Source organism: Elephantulus edwardii, unplaced genomic scaffold, assembly GCF_000299155.1.
Source record: "Elephantulus edwardii isolate Elephantulus edwardi_28Jun2011 unplaced genomic scaffold, EleEdw1.0 scaffold00024, whole genome shotgun sequence".
Taxonomy (NCBI): domain Eukaryota; kingdom Metazoa; phylum Chordata; class Mammalia; order Macroscelidea; family Macroscelididae; genus Elephantulus; species Elephantulus edwardii.
The window spans coordinates 14517171-14519566 of NW_006399774.1; the positions used below are offsets into that span (position 1 = coordinate 14517171).

Here is a 2396-nt window from a genome sequence, read left to right on the forward strand (position 1 = left end):
AAAAATTTAAAAAATTAAAAAGCAATAATATTCCAAGTAGAGGCTCTAATAGTGGCACAAATCAAGTTAGAGAGAGAAGGTAGTTCTTACAATAAAAGGCCGATTGACTAGCACTTTGTCTATTATAGTATAAAGGTTAGGAACCACAAGATGTAGAGGCTCAACTATGTCATTTATTGTTCTTTAAGTCCTGGAGCAAAACTTTTAAAGTGTGTTTTGTAGATTTCTGTGACAGAGTTTATGATTGCTTTCCATATAAGTGGAGACCTTTTATCATGAAAGAGGTAGGGCCTACCCATGGTGAGTTTACCTTTAAACTGTATATTAGCCTAATTAGAAAAATAGACCACTGAATATGAAAAACAACAATAGCAGCAAAATAAACCGCAAAACAACTTCCCATTAGTCCTTGGGAAAGCTTGGACAAGCCTAGCATGCTACATTTATCTCTATATATAAATGTCCAGGACCAGCCACTTCCTTTAGGAATTAAAAAAGCTTCTCCTGCATTGTTACTCTAGTTTCTGTATGGCCCATACTGCCAGGCCAGTCTAAAGAGGTGCCCACTTTGGGAAAGATAGGGACTTTTTTCTGTGGGAGAGGGAAAGAATTGGTACTGGTAGAAGTAAAGGGAATTCACTGGGTGCTGCACTGCAGACCCAAAGGCTGTGCCTCTCTGATGGTTCGGATCTTCTTGTGGCTTCACGAGCAATGGCCTCACAGTGATTTGCAGCCTCAAAAGAATCAATAGAAGGTCAGCTATGAGTTGGCTCCAATTTGAAAGCAGTGAGTGAGTGAGGAAAGTAGTCATGATCATTTTGAGTTGTGAGTAATTTTTAAGGACACACACGAGTCTTGGTGGGTTTCCAGAGTTGTAATCTTAAGGCAACAGTAAGGTAGTTCACCCCAAGATCATCAGAACAGAGGAAGCCAGATGGTGGGAGGAGCAGGGGAGGAAGGATACCAGCAGCAAAAATATCACATAATGGTAATGCCAACACTGTGGAGGGCCTTCATTTGATAGAAACGATCTTGTGATCATGAGAAGAACCTTATTTAGCGAGTCATGAGAAAGGCGTGACGATTGGCTTCTGTAAAGATTATAGTCAAGAAAACTCCCTGGACTGGGGCCTCTCCCATGTGGGCGCTACCACTCAGGAATGCACCTGGTGGTCCTAAACAACAGAGGGCATTGGTAACGAATCCCCAAAACACAAACTCATTGCCATCAAGCATGTTCCAATTCATAGCAACTTGGGGGGGGGGGCAGAAATAGAACTGTCCGTAGAGTTTTCAATCTACGTATACATCTTTACAGAAGAAGACTACTTTTTCTCTTGCGAGGAGGCTGGTGGTTGGAACTGTAGACCGTTAGGGAAGCAGATAAATGCTTTCATCACAATGCCACCAGAGCCTTTTGAATTCCCTAAATGTGTGTTTCTAGGTGCAGTGATGAGATTTAGCTAGCTTACGGTTCTTGTGGTTTGATAATTATAACTCCTCAAAATAATCATCATTTGTTTCTACTTCCCTAAAGACAGCACGTCTTTCTTTGTACTGGTCTGTTGTCCCCCAAAGCACGCTGGTTTGGATGGTGGTGAATCATTGTGGCGAGTCAGCCAGTCAAAGGGAGAGTGAGATAACGTAATTCCCTGGAAATCACACTCAGGAATGCTGCCTGGCCCCTGGTCCTCACAGGCAAGCACGGAGTTGCTTGATGTGTTTGTTTTGGAGCAGATCTTAACACCTCTCTAACCTCTTGTGTTTGTTTTCCCTCAGTCACTGAAATAGTGGGTTCAAAACAAAGGAGGATTGTGGGAATAGTGATTCAAATGTTCTTCACCCTTGGAATCATAATTCTTCCTGGAATTGCCTACTTTATCCCCAACTGGCAAGGGATCCAGCTGGCCATCACGCTGCCCAACTTTCTCTTCCTCCTTTATTTCTGGTAATGTATCCTTAGCCATCATGGGATTAATACTGACTCTGCAGAACCAGCAATCTGCTTCTGTACAGACGACAGTTTAGGAAACCTATGGGGGATTCTGGGAGCTCTGGTGGCTTAGTGGTAAGGAATCGTGCTGCTGTCCCAAAGACACATGGTTCAAATCCACCAGCTGCTCACTGGAGAAGGATGGGCCTCTGGAAACCCACTGGAGGGTCAGCTGTGTGTTAGTTCTCACTCAGTATACAACCACCACCACGTGTGGCATTCCTGCTGCGTCACATAGTCACCTCAGATTGAAAACAGGCTCACAGCAACAACAAACACACAGCACAGTGGCATACAGCAGCAAACCACAGAACAGTGTAACCGGTGCTTCCAAACCAGCGTGGACACGAAGGTTTATGAAGCAGAGTTGCTAAAATCTCAAAAAGCAACCCATGAGCTCTGA

The 2396-nt window shown here is 43.8% G+C and overlaps 1 protein-coding gene across 1 annotated transcript in view; it reads left to right on the plus strand.

Moving 5' to 3' along the window:
• The window catches only part of SLC22A3 (solute carrier family 22 (organic cation transporter), member 3), a 132698-nt gene that overhangs the window by 71815 nt on the left and 58487 nt on the right, over window positions 1-2396 (plus strand). Inside the window, exon 4 of the mRNA XM_006882821.1 lies at window positions 1780-1948. Within this exon, the coding sequence (XP_006882883.1) occupies window positions 1780-1948 (169 nt within the window). The remainder of the gene's footprint in view (window positions 1-1779; window positions 1949-2396) is intronic.